The sequence below is a fragment of the Lutzomyia longipalpis genome, chromosome 4 (assembly GCF_024334085.1).
Source record: "Lutzomyia longipalpis isolate SR_M1_2022 chromosome 4, ASM2433408v1".
NCBI classification, from domain to species: Eukaryota; Metazoa; Arthropoda; class Insecta; order Diptera; family Psychodidae; genus Lutzomyia; species Lutzomyia longipalpis.
In genome coordinates, this window is record NC_074710.1 from 20,568,081 (window position 1) to 20,590,135 (window position 22,055).

Here is a 22,055-nt window from a genome sequence, read left to right on the forward strand (position 1 = left end):
CATGTTAAAATAAATCATTAAACATTAAAATTGACGTCAAACGGTAGAAAAGAAATGTAAAACGTCAAAGTTTCATGAATAAATCATCAAAATCTTATAATTCTAATACTTAGACTCTGAAACCAGAAAACATCTACAAAGTCGTCGAACGTTCAAATTAACATCCAACGTTATAGAAGAAATGTCAAATGTCAGAATTTAACAAATAATTTGTTTAAGTTTGGTAATTCTAACAGTCTTCCAAACCAGGAAAATTATATAAAATCGTCAAACGTTCAAATAAACATGTAACGTCAGAAAGCTAATGTCAAACGTCAGATTTTAATAAGTGAAATGTCAAAATCTACTAGACTTCTATCCATCCGTAATCTATTTTAACGTTTTTAATCATTTTTAGGCTTTTTTTTTAATAATAATTTTCCGAGTTTTTCGTCGGTTAAATGGGGACTCTCACCTAGAAAAACTTACGTTTTCCAGATCTTTCGGTCCGTTCACTTTTTTTATGAAAAATAAATAAAATTTATTGAAATCATCCTCTTGAATAAATCTCTAACTACGCCACTGTCCTGAAAGCCCTGAAAGGGTTATTTTTTTTAGCAGAAAATTCCGGAAACGAAACCTCTTTAAAATTAAAACTCAATACATAATTCCTAAAAAATGCCCAAAATCTCCAAAAAATTAAATAAAAAACATTTAATTTAACAAATAAAATCCTTTATTCAACCTCCCAGACTTCCTCAAAGGCATTACACAGCTTTGTACACGTAAGGGCTGCCGAAAGGGGGAATTTGCTTATGGAAACCCCCTCTTCTGTGTAATCCACATCGACATTTCCATGCGCAAAAGCCCCCACAACTAAGACAATGGGTTTGTCCTTCGGTACCAGTTCCCGGCAATTCCCCACCAGCCTTCCTGTGAAGGACATCGTGATCTTCGTACATCCAGCCGGTAGATGATTTGTTATGGGATTCTTTATCACCTTGAGGAGCTTCTCCCCCGTTTCTGAGTCTGCTCGTACGCAGAATTTGTTCAGCAGCTGCACCATCATCCCGGCGAAGCGTTTAAATGTCCGCGGGATGCGTGTGGCGGGATTTACTTCAATCAGAACATTCTGATGCGTGCGAATGAACACCTGAAGGAGTCCTGCGCGATTTAGCGGGCTGTCGAGGAGCATCAGGAGGGACTGGTGTGTTATGTCAGGGCGACAGGAGCCCGGGGAGCGTCCGTGCTTCCGGAGAATCGATGTGTGATCATCACAATTGAGCAGCTCAAAGACATTCCCAACCTTTTGATGAAAAACGCAAAAAATTGATTAGAATTTAATGCTTATTTGTTTGACAGTTAATCAGTTGATTTTGTTACCTTTGTAACCTCCAGCTGAGCCCCCTCGAGCACCACAATCAACTTCCTCTCATTGAGGCACACGAGGTTCCCCTGAGGACGTTTGATTTCCGGTGCGTCTGCTTCCACAAAACTCGGTGGGGCTTTTCTTTTCTTACTTCCCTTCTTGTTTTGCTTCATTTTCTTTCAGAATAACAGTAAAATTGCCTAAAATTGTTCTCCGGGGATGTTTTTTTGGTATTTTTGGGAAGTTCTCTGTTTGTTGTCAAAACCATAACCTCAAAAATTTCATGTTTTGGGAGAGAAGTGAGAAACATTGCAAATGTTTTGTGTTTCTCATGTTTCATGTGCTCTTGTGTTTCACATGTTTGCTGATGTTTCTCACACAATCCCCATGTTTCTCTTCAATGCAAGGAAAACAATCTTCGTTTCATCCCCAAATTGAAAAGCCATTTAGCCGCCCCCTATTAATTTTCACAATATTTTGCAATTCAATTAAAAATCAATGAAATGTTAGGAAAGTGAAGTGAAAGAAATGAAAATGAGAAAATTCAGGGAAAATGCAAAAAACTCCTATTTTCATAATTCATTCTCATTCCAATGCAGCCGTGAAACATGGGAGTTTCTCCAATTTCGTGAAACTTCGTTTGGTTTTCGGGTGTGACGATGAATTTACGAAGTGCAAACTCATCGACAAACAAGATGTCCCCACTTCCGACTTCGAATTTATGCGAGGAAAAATAGTGCAATTTCCTGGAAAATAGGGCAAATTTTTGGTGGAAATCAACGGGAAAATTCATATTTTGCATTTTCACGGTGATTTTTGGTGGTATTTGGGGGGAATTGTGGTGGAAAGTGGGTGTTTGGGTGAAAAAAGTCGTGTGGTGATGTACGTCGTGAAGTTGCCTCGAAGTTTTTCGAGAGGAAGAAAACTCGCGAGTGGAAGTTGTGGTGAAAACGATTGAAAAATCAATCGAAAAGCAGTGAAATTTGGCTGAAAGTAACACAAAAGTGCGTGAAATGCAATCTTTGGTCGTTCTACGGTGTTATTTTGTTGGAAAATGGTGATTTGGTGTGCTGCGTGAGGTGGGAAGTGTTGTGTTATGCGGCAGCTGGCTCTGGGCTCTTTCACGACAGACGCCGCCATAGCAGAAAAGCACCCTCTTCGGTGAAAGCCTCTCCCGTGTGTGAGTTTTTCACTTCAAAAATTACCCCTTTTAGCCCCAATTCCGCGTATTTTCCCCCCGGAAATGCATTGAAAACAATTCTTTGGTGTTTTGTGGGGATTGTTTTGGTACTTCCGGGGTGCCCGAGGGGGTATTTGTGGGTGAAAAGTGGATGGGAATTGTGCGAGGGACTCCGGTGGACGCAACTCGCGTTTCTGACATTTCACGACCCGCCATATTAAGTTGGAGTGAAAATTTTTGCATTCACTTTTTGGGCTTTTTCCGCCCAACTTTCTACCTTCCTGCTGTGCAAAATGCCCCCCAAAGTACCCCAAAAATGCACTAATTACCCCCGTGGGGGGCTCCGTGTGCTGCAAAGGCGGGAAAATCGTCGTGAAACTTTCGGGGATTGTTTACAAAAATTCTCACAACTCAAATGCAGCAATCCAGTGGCGCCCCACTGTGCCCCCTAATTTCCACCATTCAAGGGCGTACAGCGTCCACACCCATCCTTCCCACACCCACACCCTTTCACCCCCAACTGCCACCTGCTTGCCCTCCCTTTGGCTCCCATTTTCTGGAACATTCCACAGAGGAGCCCCCGTGCGCGCCAACACCTCCCATTTGGCGCCATATTCGAAAACAAAAAATGGCTCAAATCTACCTTTTTTTCTCCCAATCATTGCAGAATCCACCTTAAGCTGTGAAAAAAAAACAAATAAGAAAAAAATCGACGGCGTCTCCCGTCAATGGGCGCCAGATGATTTGTGGAGAGACATTGGCAAAAGAGAAAAGACTTTAGTGCGTGCGTGTGTGTGTGTGTGGTTTTTGCAAAGTGAAGTGAGAGCGCCCCCCGCGCACACCACAAAAACAACAACAACAACAAGGAAAACGTGAGGAAGCTCAAAAACGGATAAAATTCGCCAAAAAAATCATGCAACAAGGATCTGACTCTGCTGCAGCCTCAAATAGTTTTACGGTGAGTTTTTCTTTTTTGTTTAAAATAATTTTTTATTTATTTTTTTCATCATCACACTCGCATTGGGCCCATCCGGTAGTGAGTCCGGAAGAATTTGGGGGACAAAGCGATGATCAATGACGAGGCGTGTGAGCCAATGAGGCTGCTTTGTGCTTCAGCAGTGGTGGCGTTTTTTTGTTGTTTTCTTTTAATTACACGTCGTAAAATATAATAAGGAGAATAAAATGGAGGGAGGGGGTGTTTTTAATTATTTTTAACCCTTTAAGGTCCATTAGGTCATACCGCTGACACAAAGGCTCGATTTTGAAAATGTTTCATTTTGTAGAGTTATTTTTATGAATATTGAGTCCAAATTAGTACAAGACTATGTCTTTACAATCCCTGATCATTTTATGAACACAAAAGGACATCTCCATAGGACTTACAGGATCAGGAAGGACGAAAAACGGAAAATTTTTGAGTTGGGTTTTTTTTTGCTAAAAATGTCTTATTTGAACTCAAAGGAATCTATAAAAAATATTTTTAAATTAATCAAATCACTAGATTGTTCGCGGACCTGAAGGGTTAATCGCTGTGTCCAAAAGTTAGAAATCAAACTCATAAAGATTTACGCTAATAAGGATATCTTAGATAAAAGACATTAATTGTATTAAAAAATACTTTAATTGGTTGAAAGGTTTTTTTTTTCGTTTAAATAGGTGATTTGACAGGTTTCAAATTATTGATTAATTCTTGGAGGATTTTACTGGCCACTGTGGCCAATTTGACTTTTTTGAATCGTCTCAAAATTAAAATCTGGTTTAACAATTCATGATAAATTCTGCAATAAGTGTAGGGAAATTCAATTAGCTAAACTTCGTAGTAAAAAAAAAATTTTGAAAAAATATTCCTTTGAGAGAAAATTAAATCCAAAGTTATTCTTTTTCTTTAAGTTTTGATGTTAGAAACCTCGATCCTCGAAAGCTTAAGGTACTTAAGTTAGCCAAGACGCATTTCACACTGTTAGAGATTTAAAATGAAAAGAGATTTAAATTCAATTTATTCTCTGTGCAGTACAAAGCATATTTTGTCCATTTTATTTTATACTTCGGTCACACAACATTTTATGTCAAAACATGAGTTAAGAAAAAAAAATCTTTAAAATTCATTATTTTAGTGTTTTGAAGAAAATCATAAAAAGAGTGACATTTTTTACGATCATTAAACCGACTCACAGACGTCATAACAGTGTTGTAAAAGAATAATAAGGAGTACGTATAAACATAATTTTTCTTAATTTTACTAAATAATAAAGAAGAAATTCATTAAAGAAGTTTCTAAACTGGCTTTTAAAACATTTTACTTAAAAATAAATTCAAGAAAAAAAAATCAAATAAAAATATGAAAACACTGTTGGAATAAAACACTTAAAAAGTACGTAAGAAAGGTTTAAAAAAAAAGCTAAACGTATAGGCCAACACACTGGTTAAACCGATTGATTCTTCTGGAATTTTCAAAATATTTTCCTAAGGATCAGGGGTATAACTTAAAAAATTATTTATGGGGCAAGGGCGTAGTTAGAAACTTATTTAGGAATGGGTAGGGGATGTTCCTCTGTTGTATTAGGATTGCTAAATTTTAACGATTTACGTTTCTTCTCCAACATTAACGTTTCTGAAAGCTTGACATTTTTTTTTCTAACGTGTGACATTCTTATACTTAACGTATCTTTTCCAACTTTTATCATTAACTTCATTTCCAACATATTTGAGGATTTTTTTAAAATATTGAACGTTTCATGATTAACGACTGATTAATTGTTAAGTGAAAAGAAAAATTAATTTTAAAAAAATAATAAACGGTAAAACTTATATTAATTAAGTTATTTAATGAAATTCACTATGTCTGGTTTTGTCTGTTTTTAAATTAGGCATAAGTTTTCAAAGCAATTATCGGTTTTTTTAAAAGTTAATCTTTAAGAGTTTTAAGTTCGGGTTTTAGGGCCTCTAATCAAAGCTTTACTTTGAAAAAAAAATCTTTTTTTTTTCAATCTCTCACTCCTTGTCATTTAGTGTAGTGTTGTTAGTTGTTTTAGGTTAGGCTATGGTTAGGGCTTTTAGAATTAAGTAATTTTGAATTTCAAATAAATACCATTTGGGTGATTTTTAAGGATTTAAATGCCTAAAAAGAAAAAAAAAACAAATAAAAATTTAATGAAATATTTTTTTGTTAAAAATGGAATTAAATGTCAAATGTTAAAAAGAAGAATGTCAAATTTTAGAAATCAAACAGCAAAACCTACAAAGAAAAGCAGAAAAGTCAATAATAAAAAAGAAACGTCAGTCGTTAGAAAAAAAAAACCGCCAAAACGTTAAAAGATTAAAAAAAAACTTTTTATTATTGAAAAAATAAATAAAAGAAACGTCAATCATTAAAAGAAGAGTAAAACGTTAAAATTTAAACGTCACCTCATAAAATAAAAACGAAAGATATTTTTTTTAGAAATCATCAATCTCGTTAAAATAGTTTATTATTCTCTCACTTTAAATAAATCTTAATTGTTAAATTATGTACAGTCGTGACCTCGTGGTAGGACCGTCGTCAAAATGACTTCTCCGCGGTAAAACGGCTTCAAAATGAAGAATTTTGCCTTCGCAGTGGGACAATTAGTACTATTGGAAAGGTAGGATACTAATTGTCCCACTGCGAAGGCAAAATTCCTCATTCTGAAGCCGTTTTACCGCAGAGAAGTCATTTTGACGACGGTCCTACCACGAGGTCACGACTGTATTCGTTTTAACAACCATAATGTCTTTTTAATATTGAAAAAAAAATCTTTTAACACCCCCCTTGAATAGATTTCTGACTACGTCCCTGAGTACACTAAGAATTTCCCCTAAAATTTTAATTAATTTAATAATTAATTAAAATTCTTATTTAATTTTTTCCTTCTATCTCTTTGATTTTGAACAAAAAAAAATGAAACAGAGTGGTGCAACAACAAAAATGGACACATCGAAGGATCAACCCGCACGAAATGAGCCCCATACGGATCCTGTAAATGGGATTGTACAGCCACCGGTGGTACCACCACCGGATCGTCCTGGGAGGAAGACAAATCAACTTCAATTCCTCCTGAAGACCGTAATTACGGCTGTGTGGAAGCATCGTCACAGTTGGCCATTCCTCCAGCCGGTGGATGCGAAGAATCTCAATCTCCCGGATTATCACAAAATAATAAAGCAGCCAATGGATTTGGGAACGATTAAGAAGCGCCTGGAGAATAATTACTACACAACGTCGAAGGAATGTATTCAGGATTTCAATATAATGTTCTCAAATTGCTACGTTTACAATCAACCCGATGAGGATGTTGTGCTAATGGCGCAAATTCTCGAGAAGCTCTTCCTCAATAAGGTGGCACGAATGCCAAAGGAGGAATTTGAGATTGAGTCCCCGTCGAAGAAGGCGGGAAAGAAGAAGGCACGACCTATTGGGCCACCGGGGACACTTGTGGGGCCCGCAAGGGGGCGCCCAAATGCCACGGCGGGGGCGGCGGCAACACCGAGTTCCGCAATGATGGGGAGTGCTGTTACGTCAACTGGGGGTGGTGCTACTGCACCCAATTCCACAGCTCCAGCTGCTTCGGGGTTACCCCTTGTGCCACCAATTGGGATACCCGGAAGTACAAATACCACAACGACGGCCACAGCAGCTGCAACAGGTGCGTAGAAGACTAAGCGAAGACTTTTAGCTGTGTTTCTTTCAGACACAGCTTTTGTGTACCGAGCAAAATCGAAAGTCGTCAGATCGGGCTCAAACTTGGGATGAGCACGAATTAACGGTAATAGATAGAGACTTGCGGTAAACGGCAAAGTTCAAATATCGACTGGAAGACATCCGATTATGATGTCAAATTTTACCCCCCACCCCCGCGTCCGCCATTTTAGATAACCTCAAAATTTTGTTTTGCCAATATCTCAGCCCCTGTAATAGCTAAAAATCTGAAATTTTTATATGTTGTAGGGGCCATCAAGAGCTTTCCAACGATACCTCATTTTCGAAAATCGGTCAAGCCGTTTAGTCAATATGGCCGCCACAATTTTTCATCGAAAATCGACCATAACTCGAAAACGGCTTGATCGATTTTGATCAACCCGGGGTCAAATGAAAGATCTCAATAAACCCTACAACTCTCTAGAACATCCGAAGTTTCAAAAGTGATCGCTAGAGGGCCAAAAATCAAAAACAAAGTTTTCGATGAGTTTTCGAAGAATATCTCGAAAACATCATTATCGATTTGCGTAATTTTTTTATATGTTGTAGCTGACCATATTATCTAGCTCCATGCCAAAAATGAACAAAATCTATGTCGCCGTTCTAGAGATATAGCCTTCCAAAGTTGGCATGTCATATCTCGGGTTCTACAAGTCCGATTTTGATCAACTCAAGTGCAAATGAAAGGTTTCGCGAAGCCCTACAAATGTCTAGAACATTGCAACTTCGAGAAATGACCGCGAGAGGCGCTAAAGTCAAAATCAAAATTTTCGAAAATTTCGAACTCGAATTTTTCTAAAATGCTATTTTCGATTTACTTCAAATTTTAATATGTTATAGTTGAGGTTAAGACCTTTCCAACGATAGCTCAAACTCGAAAATCTATAGAGCCGTTCCCGAGATATGGCGTTTTAAAGATTTCTTGCGGGGGTGACTTTTCAACTTTTCCCGACTTTACGCGTATTTTAAATTAATTTGCGTTCTAGTTTGCTCTCACAAAATTGGTACACTGAAAGAAACACAGCTCCCGTAAGCTTGGTCAGCTTACCAGTACATTTTTTCTTTCTTTGTTGATTTTTGTACTCATTTGGGGCCTATTTTTGGGGGATTAATTTGTGTTTAGGAGTTTCCGGGGCAATGGCAGCGGGATTAGCACTCCCGGCCGCTGCGGGAGGTGGCCCCCAAGCGTCGTCAACGCTAATTAGTACGTCGACGGCAGCAAGTGGGGCTGTAGCACCGTCAGCGGCGGCACCACCACCGTACCATGTGAATCAGACCCTTCTGGATCATCAGGTGATGCCGCCACAGCCATTGGCAAAAGTCAAAAAGGGCGTGAAGAGGAAGGCTGACACAACAACCCCGACAACAGCGGCTGCTTTTGATTCCCACTATGCACCCGGAAGTGGTGCAGAATCCAAAAAGATTGCAACACGAAGGGGGAGTGGGCGACAGGTTAGTTTCTCTTTTTTCTTCTTTGCTTTGTTTTAACGCTTTTTTTTGCATTTTTTAAATAAAAAAATAAAGTTTTTGCACAATTTATAAAGTTACTTCGTGTTTTAGTCGCTGGTTTGTAGGTCAGTGGGTTAAATCTCTTCTTTATTTTGGGTTTAAAATGGAGTGGGTTCGATTCCCGATTTGGGAGAAGTTTTTTTTTACATTTTATTTCTTTTTTCTACGTTTAGTTGAGCTTCATTGGGGAAGGATTTGTCTGAAATTACTCACAATTCTTCCTTTGTTCTACCCCTGAAGAGATTTAATTTTAAATTGAAAAAAATAATCAATTTCAACTGCAATGACTGAAACTTTCAATAAACAAATAATCACAGCTAAAAGAAAGGAAGAACTTAAAAAAAATTGTGCAGAAGTTTATTTTATTTTATTTATTTATAATATTCCGTTATTGCTTTCTGTGGCACATTTTGTATGAAAAGACGACAGAGAAAAAAAATCAACATAAATTGCATGAAATTGAAGAAGAAAAAAAAAGTTATGAATTTGCATTATCAGCTTAATATTTGATTGCTTTGTTTTCTTTTGTTTGCTTTGTGATTATTTATTAGTAAAGGAATTAAATTTCTTGCTATTAATATTAGGAATTTATTTACTAATCTAAATAAATTGCTGATTAGAACTTTTTTTTGCGACTGAAGATTTTGTTTAAGAAAAGAGGATGAAAACGGAATAAAATATAAATATTGTGGTGTCCGATCTTTTGATCAGAAAAATCATCTTTTGATCAGAAAGATAAAATCTTATATTTGATCAGGAGAATGTTCAATTTAGTTAGAAAAATATTTCAACTGTCGGGAGAATTTTTCATTTTGTTCACAGAAAAATGTCACGTTTTGATAAGGATAATGAAAAATTGATCAGTAAAGTTGATAAATTATCAGGAAAATATTAATTTATGCTCAAGAAGAAAAAGGTCATTTTGTATTATTTTTTTTTTAATAATTGAAGTGTTTGTACTTATTTTTCAAACTATCTAATCAATCCCTGAACGGAATTTTTTTCTAATGAAAACTACACATTGTTCTGACAAACACAGAACATTCTCCTGACTAAAATGAATGTTTCTCCTGATCAAATGGATGATTTTTCTGATCAATTGACTTTTTTCTATATTCTGCATGAAAACAAACAAACATCGAGCATAAACAAAATGAAAACGTATAGAAGAATATTAATCATGCTTTCTGGGTGGTCAGACGCTGATGTTGATGAATTTTTTGAAGTTTAAATAAATGAAAAGAAAAAGAACTTAAAAACTTCTAACTTTTTTTTTTAATTTTTGCTGTAAATTCCTTAATTTAAGAATTTAAAATAACAAGCAGGTAAAAAATTACGGAATTTTCATGGAATTTCCTTGGAAATATCACTTAATTGTCTACAAGTTTCCCCCCCCCCTCCCCCCTAGTATTTATGACAAATTCTCCGTGAAAAATGTCAGTGAAGGAACATTTTTTGCGTTAAACTCATTTATCATTTAATCTTCGTATTTCTTGCAATTTGCTGAGAAATTTTACATTTTTTAAAGTATTCTCTTTGTAAATGAAACTAATTGACAAATACAGAGAAAACATTAATTAGTGTTGCCAAAATTATTCTTAAAGGTGAAATAGAATTATTTTTTATTCAAAAGTAAAACTTCTCTTATAAAATTGAATTTTTCCATGGAACGTCGTAAGATTATTTTCTGCATTCTCCATATATTCTCCTAAAAACTTGGAAGCAACTACGTGGAGAATTTTAAACACGAAGTTCTAGAAAATAAAATTATTTCTTTGAAAAAAGTAAATGTTTTGCGTTTTAAAGAAATTTATTTACCTATTTAAAATTTTCTCCGCAGGATTGTCGTGTCATTTGTCTGTTGGTGTTATATTTCAGAAAACATTTTCATCATTATGTTCTTTTTTCTTAAATTATTTTTAAACCTCCGTTGATTCTAGATTTGTTAATATTAAACTTATTAAAAGTAAGGAGGATTTATCTGGACTAAATAATTTGGATCAAGAAAATTTAAATGTAAATGTAAGCCTAAAATATGTTAAATTCAAGCATAAAAAAAGACTTGAATTAAACCGAAAAGTAGTAAATTTACCCAAAAAAAAAATTAATTCAAGCCGATAAATATTTGGTTTTCAGTCCCAAAGCAGCACAGATTGAGGAACAAAACTTTAAAAAAAAATCATTAAAGTCTAAAAGAGAGTTGAATTGAATGGACTAAATTCAAACCAAAAATACCTAAATACGTTTTTGGATTTTTTCCGGTTTTGAATTGTCCAGTTTTTAGCAAAAGATGTTTACGTGAAGTCAAATATTCAGATGATTCCCCTAAAAAAACCAAAACAATCGCCAGATAAAGTATTAAGTTTTTATCAATTTCTTTTTTTTCCACAGAATTGTCGTATGATTTGTCTGACAGTTTTCCATAGTTTAATCCCCGTTCTACTTTTTTTTTCAATAAGAGAAACAAAAATTTATTTTATCTTTATAAAAGCAAAAATAAAAGAACTCACAAACATCGTGTAAAATCACGTGTTATTGTTTATGCTCTCTCCCCGCTCAAAATGTTCTTTGATGCGGAAATAGTTCTTGAAGAAAAAATGAGTGAAAGTCTAATAAAAAAAAAATACGCACAATAAGATTATTGATGGTGTTGGTTGTTCTTCTTCTTTCTTCATTTCTTTATGCTTCTGCTTCTTTTCTTTTTGTTGCATTATGTGTGTTTTTTTGACATTTGTCTTGTAACGCGTAAAAAAACAAACAAACGAAAAAAAAAGCAGGTTAATAAGGAGATGCCATCATCATTCCAGTCAACACCGTACCCAAAGTCCCCAATGACGTCAGCCACGGGTGGTCATGCAGCGGGTGGAGTTGGTTCAGCAGCAGGGGGTGCACCAAAGAACAAGGAAAAGCTCTCGGAATCCCTCAAGGCGTGCAATGAGATCCTCAAGGAGTTGTTCAGTGAGAAGCACATTCGGTATGCGTGGCCATTCTATAAGCCCGTCGATGCTGACCTCTTGGGGTTGTATGATTACCATGACATCATAAAGAAGCCAATGGATTTGGGAACGGTGAAGGCAAAAATGGATAATCGGGAATACAAGACGGGCAGTGAATTTGCAGCTGATGTCAGGCTGATCTTCACAAATTGCTACAAATACAATCCCAAAGATCACGATGTGGTTGTAATGGGAAGGAAGTTGCAGGATGTCTTTGAGATGCGTTACGCAAATATTCCGGATGAACCTGTGACGAATGCAAATGCCGGCGAGGGAGGTGGCGGCGGGAAGGAGAGTACGTCATCGAGTGGGGAATCGAGTGATACGGACATGGAGAGTAATTCGGATGAGGAGAGGAGTGCAAGGCTGAAGGTGCTGCAGTCAAAGCTGTGGATTTGCAGGAGGAGATGCGGAAACTCGTGGAGGAGTCGACGAATAAGAAGAAGGCCAAGAAGAAACTCAAGGAGAAGAAGAAACCCACCGCAGCACCAACAGCACCCACTGCTGCCACAGGTGAGTGTCTTTCTTTTTCTTTGTTAATTTGAGCAGCAATTTCATAATTCTGAGTAATGCTCAGAAGAAGGTAAAAAAAATGAACATTATCGAGAGACCCAAGTCGCGAAAAGTCTCAATGGCGGATTGAAGAAAAAAAAGATTGAAGGCTATTAAATTGAAGAAAAAAGTAAAATATTAAAATATTTGTGAAGATTTTAATGGTTTTTAAGGATTTTCACATTTTGGGATAAGATTTGAGACATTTGAAATTCTCGGATAAAATTTCTAACGTTGAAACTTTTTTGGATAAAATAGGTTTAATTGAAATTCTGGAAAACAATAAGTTTCTGTTGATACTTCTTAAAAAAAAAACATTAAAACTTTGAACAATATAATTGCTAAAAATTTTGGGATAAAAAAATTAACTACATTTCAAATGTCTGGATAAAGTGAGTAACAATTAGAAATTTTGGGATAACATTTCAAGGGAGTAAAATAACTCCACAATAAGCTTACTTTAGCTGCAGTGGACTTGGAAGCGACATATTCGCGGACACCCCAAAAAAATCTGAAGGGAGTAAAATATGAAGATTCAGAATATTGTGGATAAAAATTGGTTTACTAGAAATTCATGTATATTTTTAGATTAAAAAAATCAAACAAAATTGATTTTTAAAAAATTCGAGGATTAATAAACGAAAAAAAGTTGGATAAACGTAAAAGGATAATTTTTTTTGGATAAGACAGATCATTCTGCATTGTGGATAAAAAACATTAAAATTCATAAAATAAATGGGATAAAACCTCCTTGGATAAAATCTTTTTTTTCCTTTTTATTAGCTGTAATTACTAAAATTATGAGAAATATGAAACGTTGAAAATTATGGATAAAATAAATACTTAATTTTGAATAAAAGTATTACAGAACCTTGAAGATATAAGTGCAAAAACCTTTGATGGAAAATATCAAGTCATGGGATAAAAGGGATAAGACTCTTAAGAAAAATTCTTGGATAACATGGATAATTTTTCTTCATATCTTATTATTGACTCAAACGTCTTTTTCGATTTATATCAAGATTGTTTAAATTTTACGGATAAACAAACATTTAAAGTCCTTGGATAACATGGATAATTTTAATTTTTATTTATATCTTTTTATGGCTTCAGTCAAACGTTTTTTTCGATTTATAACAAGATTGTTTCTATTTTTCGGATAAAATAAACATTAAAATTCTTGGATAACATTGATAATTTTTGAAGTGACATAAATTATTTAGAATTCTAGGATAACAAAAACATTTTAAATTTTACTGATAAAATAAAAGATCAAAGCTTTTTATCCAAGACATAAGAAGATCTTGGATAAGAGACAATAATTACATTTATTTATTTCTAAAATCAATCAAAAAAAATTCTGGGATAAAACAATTAAACATTTAAAACTTAGAAATTACTCAAAAATAAAAGAAGAATTTGGATCAAAGGGTTTCTCGTCTTCAGTCTCTGATCTTTGCAGTCAAAGCTTGGATAACATTGATCATTTGTTTTTAACTCTTTTTTTATTGACTTTGATATCATTTTAGAAAGGATATAAGTCGTTTCAAATTCATTAAATAAAATATTTGAATTACGGATAAAATAAAACAAAAATTTCTTGGATAAAAAACAAATATTTATTTTATTTTCAAATCAATAATTCAGAAAATTCTGGGATAAGGCAATTAGACATTTAAAACATCAAAATCACCTAAAAAACGATTTTTATCCAAAGCTTTGCTGCTGTATTCAGGCGCCCAAAATTCTTTCTCGGCTTAGGTCTCTCTGATCGTTTGCAGCAAAAGCTTCAATGCGCGATATGTTCTGAATGCACGTATTTCAATGTTTCTTTTGCATTGAAAAAAATCATTTCTTGTCCATATTTTATTCGTTTTTCTTCTATTTTTTGTGTCTTTTTGTTGGCACACAGCGGGTCATGCGAGTGTGGGTAAGCAAATTAGTCAAAGTGGCCCAAATGCCCATCAGATGGCGATGCAGGTGCCACTGAGTGCGAATGCAAAGGGGACGAAGGTTAAGGGGCAGCGCGCCCCGAAGGCCGTCGTGAATTCGGCGCAATCGACGAAGAAGGTGAAATCGGGTAGTGGGGCCGGCGGAACGGGTGTCCGGGGTCCTGGGAAGAAGAAGCAATTGGCCACGCACAATTTTGATTCGGAAGAAGAGGATACGGCAAAGCCAATGTCGTATGATGAGAAGAGACAACTATCGTTGGATATAAATAAATTACCTGGTGAGTTTTTTTTTATTTTTTTTTTTTCAGAGTTTTTTAGTTGAAGAAGAAAATAAAGAAAAAAAATTAAATTTAAAACAAAAAATGAATTTTTTCTCAAAGGGGACAAACTTGGAAGAGTTGTACATATAATACAAAGCAGAGAGCCATCCCTTCGTGACTCAAATCCAGATGAGATTGAGATCGATTTTGAGACCCTGAAGCCGTCAACGTTGCGTGAGCTGGAGAACTACGTGGCGTCGTGTCTTCGTAAAAAAACTCGTAAGCCTTACTGTAAGTTCCTACCAATGACACACACTGCTTAAAGCGAAAGAATAAACCAAAAAAAGAGAAAAAGAAAATTATAAAAGAAAAAAAGTAGAGAATGACTGATTTTTGATTTTTTTTATATGAGAGAGCGAATTTTAATACAAAGAAAAAAGAAAAAAAATAAGTAATCATCACAGGATTTCCTTCAAAAGATAAAAAAAAACGTAAAGTTACGATTAAGAGAGTTTTGCACCATTTTGAAAAGGAAAAAATTCTAGAGAAATAATTTCAAAGCTTAGGCGGAATTTATCAAAATTATTTTTGAATTTAAAAGAAAAATTATTTTTTTTTATTTTTCCTTTTCGCCTGGAAAAAACTTTATGAAAACTTTTCTCTACTATTTTCTCTTGAGAGAACACAACAACATCAAAAAATTGCACACAGACATTTTCTTTTTTAACCATTTTTTCCTGTGTTTTATGTGTTTTTTTTTATTTATTTATTATTTTCTATCACACAAAATAATTTGTTTTTTACTAATAACACTGCATTTTGATTATTTATTTATTTTGTAACTTATTCTGCAAATTATTTCCATTTTGTGATTAAAAAACAAAGCAAAATCCTGTGTAAATTTTCTCATTAGATTAAGTAAGAAAATAAAAAAAAAATACGCGAATTAAAAAAAAAAGAAGATAAAGAAAGAAAGAAAGTAGTGTTCGTGTGATTGGATGAACTACAAATTTCACATTTTCCATTTTACTAAAAAAAAAAAAAAAGATAAAAGAAGATTTTTCATTAATTGTTTTGTTTCCTTCATAATTCCTTTTTAAAAAGAAAGATTTTGTATTGTAGTTGATGTCTTTTTTAAATGTTTTTTTCTTCGTAGAAAATGAAATAATTTTTTCACCCTACCTAACACACCTGTTTTTTAAATTTATTAACAAGAATCATCCCTAAAGTAGATTTTTTTAATTCAATTTTATTTTAAATTAATTCGTTTTGTAAATGGAAGGAAAAATAATGTAAATGAATGAATTTCCTGCATGTTTATTGGCTTCAATATTTCTTCATTTTTGTATGTAATGTTAAAGAATTACTAACAATTTTTAATTTTATTTTGTTGTTTTAGCTGTGTTTCTTTCAGACACAGCTTTTGTGTACCGAGCAAAATCGAAAGTCGTCAGATCGGGCTCAAACTTGGGATGAGCACGAATTAGGGTCCCCACATTCCAAAAAACGTATGCGCCAAAAAATTTTTTTTCCGGCCGGCCGTCCGTCCGTCCGGCCGTCCGTAGTACAACGCTAAATTGCAAGAGAACGGTAATAGATAGAGACTTGCGGTAAACGGCAAAGTTTAAATATCGACCGGAAGACATCCGATTATGAGGTCAAATCCACCCCCCCACCCCTCCGTCCGCCATTTTGAATAACCTCAAAATTTTGTTTTCGCTATATCTCAGCCGCTATTATAGCTAGAGGGCTGAAATTTTGATATGTTGTAGGGGCCATCAAGAGCTTTCCAACGATACCTCATTTTCGAAAATCGGTCAAGCCGTTTAGTCAATATGGCCGCCACAATTTTTCATCGAAAATCGACCATAACTCGAAAACGGCTTGACCGATTTTGATCAACCCGGGGTCTCAAAGATCTCAACAAACCCTACAACTCTCTAGAACATCCGAAGTTTCAAAAGTGACCGCTAGGGGGCCAAAAATCAAAAACAAAATTTTCGATGAGTTTTCGATGAATATCTCGAAAACGACGACATAAATTTTTTTCATTTTTTTATATGTTGTAGCTGACCATATTATCTAGCTTCATGCCAAAAATGAAGAAAATCTATGGATCCGTTCTCGAGATATAGCCTTCCAAAGTTGGCATGTCATATCTCGGGTTCTACAAGTCCGATCTTGTTCAACTCAAGCGCAAATGAAAGGTTTCGAGAAACCCTACAAATCTCTAGAACATTGCAACTTCGAGAAATGACCGCAAGAGGCGCTAATGTCAAAAACAAAGTTTTCGAAAATTTCGAACTCGAATTTTTCGAAAATATCGTCATAATTTTTTTTCATTTTTCGATATGTTATAGCTGACTTCGAGACCTTTAAAACAAAAAAAAATTTATGAAAATCTATGGATCCGTTCTCGAGATATGGCCTACTAAAGATTTCTTAGGGTATGACTTTTCAACTTTTCCCGACTTTGCGCGTATTTAAACTAATTCGCGTTCTAGTTTGCTCTCACAAAATTGGTACACTGAAAGAAACACAGCTCCCGTAAGCTTGGTCAGCTTACCAGTACATTTTTTTTTTCTCATCAATCATTTTTTTTCTTATTATTGCTTCTGCTTTGCTAACATTTTGATTGTAAATTAATTTGAATGATTAAAATATTTAAGTGTTTGAAATCCTTTGAAATGCTTTACTTTTGACAAAAAAAAAGAAAGTTTTACGTCTCTTTATCTATATTGTCTAATTTCTTTTGACTAGGTTAAAAAATCTCGATGCAATAAAAAAAAAACAAAAAGTGGAAAAACTTAAAAATATTAATTTACTTTTAATTTGAATGAGATTTCTTTAAAACTTTGGCAGCTAGACCCAAAAACGTGAGAAGGAATTTTTTTTTTTAGATTTTCGCAGTATTTCGCTTATTAAAAAAGAAAAATCATAACCAAGCATTTCTTTTTTTTTATTTAATATTGATTTTCTTATGGAGACTCGTCCTAAGCATTGCCATAGACTGATGAAAATGTTGTGACGAAGGTGATCTTTGTTGATGCAAAATTGGGCCAAAACATTTACAGAGAAAAGTCATCGTGAAAGGAATCATTCTCAAAACGGAAAAAGTATTTTTTAATCGTTAACTTAATAAATTAAATTGTTAAAGATTGGTAAGGCTTCTCACCATAATTATTTCAGATGTTTCTTATTAATAAATTTGGAGAATTATCCCAGTTTTTCCTATTTTTTCTACCTTATGTGTTCTATCCAAGGAACAGGAAAAATTTAGCCTCAAAGTAAGAAAACCGGTTGTTTCGGTGACTTCCTTCCGTATCAAAAGTAAATGAATTCTACATTAATTTGCAAAGATCTTATTAGAAGAACAATTTTTGACTTTCTTCTATAAACTTTGGTAAATAAAATAATTTTCAGGTCTTCGTTAAATACCAAAATGCGGTGAGAGCAGAGACGAATGAGGATTTCGAGCAAAATCTTTTATTTTTGAGAAATTTAACCTTTTGCTTTTAGTTTTAGTCCCTAATTTGCATGTTTTTAGTGTTAATTTGCATGATTCCTTTAATAAACCCTGCCTTTAACCCTTTCGCGTTCATGTGAAACATTATTGGGTGAAATTCACTAGTCAGATAGACTTAAGATTCTTAAAGTTTTCCTAAGAATCCTTAGGAAAAAAATTAGAATTCCTGTAAAAAGTTTTAGATTCTTCAGTTTTTTTAAGAAGAAAAGGAATTGATGCCCACTTATATGAAGGATAATCCTCTATCGCAGAACAATTTGAACCCATCTCATCTTGTAGGGGAACATAAAAAATAGAAGAATCGCGAGAGAAACTCCCCAATATCCACTGGGATCACATAGAAAAGTGCAGTGAAAGTACAGTCCGGGAAAACATAACCTCAATTTTGGAACACCATTGAAATGAATAGGAAGACCTTTATTATGTTCGACCAGCGTGGCATCGGGACCTCTTGAGCTTCTTTATAACCTTCCCAACCTTTCCTGCCTACCCGGATGAAGATTTGAATGATTTTTGCTTCACTTCTGTCTCCACTCCAAGAAGAGAAAAAAAAAACTCAACGACGGGAAGTCCGGAAAGACAGAAGTGAAGCAAAAATCATTCAAATCTTCATCCGGGTAGGCAGGAAAGGTTTGGAAGGTTATAAAGAAGCACAAGAGGTCCCGATGCCACGCTGGTCGAACACAATGGAGTTCCTCCTATTCATTTAAATGTTGTTCCCAAATTGAGGTTATGTTTTCCCGGACTGTACTTTCACTGCACTTTTCTATGTGATCCCAGTGGATATTGGGGAGTTTCTCTCGCGATTCTTCTATTTTTTATGTTCCCCTACAAGATGAGATGGGTTAAAATTGTTCTGCGATAGAGGATCATCCTTCATATGTCGTTGCATCAATTCCTTTAGATTTCTTAAGTAAGTTTAAGTAAACTTAAAGAATTTTAATCTTTTTCCTGAAGATTCTTAAGAAACTTTAGAAAATAATCATCGTAAAATGTGCATTTAGCCCAATTCAGGCCGACTGAAGAAATTCTAAATTTTGCTTAAGAAAACTTGAGAAATCTTAAGAGAAGTTCAGACTTTGGGCCTTATTCAGCGATCAAAAAACCCTCGAAATCCGCTTGAAAGCCTGAAATTTCGGTACAAGATTTCAAGAGTTTTTTGGTTGCTGAATAGAGCTCATTCTTAAGAAAACTTAAGTCTGTCTGACTGGATGCTTTTAGATGACGTTTCTCAGTCAGAACGTCTTCTTTGGCCTTTCTTTTGCTTGAATTTGATGCTTTTCTAACTTGGAAAAGTTATTAAATTCTTATAAAGTTAGGAAAATTAAATGTTTCACATTTTGGTCTATGTATGGCCAAAATGGACGCTAAAGGGTTAATGTCATTGCATGTGATTTATGTGGTTCATTGGTAACGAATACAAATATTTCAGAAATTACTTTACAAAGAAAAAAAAAACTTTTAAATGTGATTGAGAATAAAAATATTTCATTGCTTGGTGAAGGATTTTGTGTCTTTATAAAAAAAAAACAAATCTATTAATTGTTGGCGATGGATTTTAGATTTTTATTTTTTTTATTAAAAAATAAAGGAAAACTTGATAATTTTCTTTAAAAGAGTATGACTGTTGCTGAGAAATTTATTTAGTATTATATTTTGTATTTTTTAATTTTTAATCTTCGGCCGAGATTGAATTTATTTTCCACATTCAATTGGAAAAAATATTAATTATTCTGTTGCAGATAAAAAGATGTCGGGAAAATCAAAAGATGAGCAAATGGCGGAGAAGAAGCAAGAATTGGAGAAACGGCTTCAGGATGTTACCGGGCAATTGGGAACGTCAAAGAAAGCAACGAAAAAAGGTTAGAAAGATTTTTTAAAGAAAAATTCTTTTTATTTTTTTTTAATGAATTTTTTGGGATTTCTTTTGTCTTTTTGTTTTTTGTTTTTACATTAGATGATGCATCGAAGGTTGATGTTGTCCCATCGGGGCGACTTTCTTCGAGCAGTAGTTCAACTGATTCCTCATCATCAAGTTCGAGTGACACAAGTAGTAGTGATTCCAGCGATAGCGAAGCAGGTTAGAAAAAAACAAACAAATCCAATATAGACACAAAAAAATTCTATATTTAAAGTAGATTTAAAAAAAGAAAAACACACACAAATGATAATTTAAGGAAAAACTAGGTTTTCCCCTGCAAAAAAAAAAACAACAAAAATATATATAAAAATAATTTATATTTAATAAAAACAAAAAAATATATATATTAGGGGAAGAAAAGATAAGAAAAGAAGGAACAGATAAAATCTACTTAGTCACTATTTTTCTTCTAATTTCTTCATCATTATCATTCATTATATATTTTTTTTTGTTCTTTATGAATTAGGAAAAAATAGATTTTTTTTCAATTTCACCTTCTAAATTATTGTGACAAAAAAAAAATAACAGAAGTGTGTAAAACAATAGGTCCCTTTTTTTCAAATTAAAAAAGTTATGATAATTCAAAAATAATATCTTATTCAAAAGAATTTTAGGAAAATGTTAAATTAAAAAAAAAAGTGGCATCATAAATCATTTTAATAATATTTAAAAATGAAAAGAATGAAAAATGATCGTGTACAAAGATTAATAATTAAACGTGAAAAAAAATGTGTATGAGTAGGAGCAGCAAGATAGAAGTTATATTTAACATTTCAAATGAAAAAATCTTCCGCTGGAATGAAGATAAAATTTAAAAAAAAATCAGGTAAGACCAATAAATTGCATGAAAAAAGAACAAAATTCTAAATTATTTCTTTTTATTTTTTATTTTTGTGTTCCAAAAGCAAAACGTGTTGAAATTGAAGGGAAATTTTTATGAATTTTTACTTAAAAATCATATTTTTTTTTTTAAATTTAATTCTACTTGGCCAGTAAATATGTTGTAATATTTATTTATGTTAAAGTTTTCCTCAAATTAATGTTACAGAATTTCATCTATTTTTTCATGATAGAAGTTTGAATTTATAGAAAATAAATAAATTTTAAGTGATAAAAAATATTTATTTTTTAAATCTTAATTTATTACAAGAAGTCCGTTTGTTTGTCTTTAGTAAATGAACTTCTTCGGAACGTCTGGGCCGATCGTAATGAAATTCGGCATTGTGCATTTTTTAAAACGGGTTGTCCATCCGCTTCGAATACCTAAAAAGCTTCTAAGCTTCGAATATCTAAAAATAATTCGATTAATCGAATTTTATTGGATTATTCGAATTTTATTCGATTATTCGAATATTATTCGATTATTCGAATATTATTCGATATTTCAAATCTTATTCGATTATGCTGTTTTATTGATCGGAGACAGTCAATTAAAACGCACGTCTTGACGCTTTCAGCGACGTTTCGGTTTATTTAAAACTATCATCAGGCTTTCAGCTGTACGATACTGTTATACAAATAACACGTAGAATTGCACATCAAAATTGGTCCAAACTAACAGCACGCCATAACACAATACATACAAACTGCCAGAGACCTCACAGACGATTTATTCGATTATTCGAATCCTATTCGATAATTCAAATCTAATTTGATTATTCGAATAATCGAAACATTTTAAAAACGAAGATCTATTTCAAGTATTTTTGCACTCAATTTTTAAATAATTTATCAAAAAAAAAAGACTAAAAAATGTTTCGTAGAATCAATGCAAAATTGCCAACTAAAATTAATTTTTTAGTTAAAATTTTGCTGATATTCCTATTGCGCCTGAATAATCACTTCCGGCAATAAAATGAGTTCACATTAATGATTTTCATTGCGGAAAAATTAACAAGAGATCCTGATTAGGAAAATATGGGGAAACATAACCTCAAAAAGCTTTCAAAATGTATGAGAATTTGAATGGCCACGGTGACCATTTTCGTCCTCCGCGTATAATTTCGACTTTGACCTGAATTAACTTTTAAAAAGAAAAATATTTTCCGGATTTTCTTTCACCTAACTTAAAGTAATTGAAATTCCCTACAAATAGAC

General features: G+C 33.6%; 2 protein-coding genes across 2 annotated transcripts in view; one reads left to right on the forward strand and one right to left on the reverse strand.

The window, feature by feature from the left end:
• Positions 1 to 692: 692 nt before the first annotated feature.
• LOC129794787 (ribosomal RNA small subunit methyltransferase NEP1) lies at positions 693 to 1,650 on the reverse strand. Its single transcript, XM_055835644.1, has 2 exons — positions 1,363 to 1,650; positions 693 to 1,285 (listed from the first exon to the last, which is right to left on the reverse strand). The coding sequence occupies exons 1-2, from the start codon at positions 1,519 to 1,521 to the stop codon at positions 716 to 718; spliced, it is 729 nt and encodes a 242-aa protein (XP_055691619.1). The 5' UTR covers positions 1,522 to 1,650; the 3' UTR covers positions 693 to 715.
• Positions 1,651 to 1,733: 83 nt separating this feature from the next.
• LOC129794785 (homeotic protein female sterile-like) overlaps positions 1,734 to 22,055 on the forward strand; it is a 37,786-nt gene continuing 17,464 nt past the window's right edge. Inside the window, 10 exon segments of the mRNA XM_055835641.1 lie at positions 1,734 to 2,528; positions 3,196 to 3,486; positions 6,454 to 7,189; positions 8,366 to 8,694; positions 11,529 to 12,135; positions 12,138 to 12,260; positions 14,212 to 14,529; positions 14,632 to 14,802; positions 19,780 to 19,899; positions 19,995 to 20,117. Coding sequence (XP_055691616.1) covers positions 3,442 to 3,486; positions 6,454 to 7,189; positions 8,366 to 8,694; positions 11,529 to 12,135; positions 12,138 to 12,260; positions 14,212 to 14,529; positions 14,632 to 14,802; positions 19,780 to 19,899; positions 19,995 to 20,117 — 2,572 coding nt within the window. The 5' untranslated portion in view covers positions 1,734 to 2,528; positions 3,196 to 3,441.